At 45.1% G+C, this 1163-nt stretch overlaps 1 protein-coding gene across 1 annotated transcript; it reads left to right on the top strand.

The window, feature by feature from the left end:
- Positions 1 to 4: 4 nt before the first annotated feature.
- LOC140321525 (protein kinase C delta type-like) lies at positions 5 to 1163 on the top strand (the record flags this gene model as incomplete). Its single annotated transcript, XM_072398241.1, has 1 exon — positions 5 to 1163. A coding segment is annotated over one exon (1065 nt), but the record flags the coding sequence as incomplete, so codon positions are not given.

Genomic DNA, 1163 nt, shown 5'->3' with positions numbered 1-1163 from the left:
CCCCTCAACTCATGAAGATGGCGAAAAACCAAGCCAATCCAACACCAGCCACAGCTCAAGCCCTGTTGCTCTGACTGCACAGACATTCACTTTGCATGATGTCCTCGGAGAAGGAAGCTTTGGAAAAGTCATGTTGGCAACTGACCGCATACAGGGAAAACAGGTAGCCATGAAAAGATTAAGAAAGAGACCAATGATGTTTTTACCTTACAGCTCCATCATGGCTGAGCATAATATTCTCCAGTTATCAAACCAATGCCCATTCCTAATTCATGGGTATGCGGCATTCCAAACCCACAGCTACATCTATTACATCATGGAACTAGCAAGGGGTGGGACACTGGAGAATCTGATCAGTAACCCTCAGCCTATGGAAACCAAGGTGGTGAAGTTTATCACTGCGGAGCTGGTGTGCGGCTTGCAGTTCCTACACTCCAAAGATATCATCCACCAAGATTTGAAACCTTTAAACATCCTTCTGACTAATCAGGGACATGCAAAGATTATGGATTTTGGCCTTTCTATTGAAAATGCCAGTACCACGTACATAAAGAGCAGAGGTGGGACTCCCGGATATATTGCCCCTGAGATGCTGAAACATCTGGACTACGATCAGGGTGTAGATTGGTTTGCCTTAGGAGTAACTCTGTATAAGATGTTTACCAAACAAGGACCCTTTGGGGATAGCTCGTCGGATCAAATAGATCGTTTGATCGTGACAGTGGAGCCAAATTACAAGGGTCTTAGCCGAAAGCAAGTTAAAATTTTGAAGCAGCTGTTGTGTAAAGACCCTGATAAGAGGCTAGGGGTCCATGGAGACATAAGAAAGCACAGATTCTTCAAGGACATTAAATGGGAGGAACTGGAGACTGGCAGAATGCCCTCCCCCTTAGCAATCACTATGGATGGCATTGATTCCCTATTGAACAATAGGGTGGAGCTATCCAATAAGGAAGCCGATAAGCCACCAGTTGGTCCGTTTCAACAGCTGGCCTACAAGGATATTGGCTTCATTTGTCCAGCATGGGCTGCCCATTACTGTATCCAGCCCACACAGCCAGACATCTAGTCTAATTGGAGGAAAGGAACATCTCTAAAAGTTAGGGTGTACTTTGCACTCTGTTTTTTCTCCATCCCCCCTGGGAAAACAAAAAAAACAAAAA

Source organism: Pyxicephalus adspersus, unplaced genomic scaffold (genome assembly GCF_032062135.1).
Source record: "Pyxicephalus adspersus unplaced genomic scaffold, UCB_Pads_2.0 Sca7375, whole genome shotgun sequence".
Taxonomy (NCBI): domain Eukaryota; kingdom Metazoa; phylum Chordata; class Amphibia; order Anura; family Pyxicephalidae; genus Pyxicephalus; species Pyxicephalus adspersus.
Note: the sequence above shows the minus strand (reverse complement) of the source record. Positions and strands in the feature narration are given on the sequence as shown.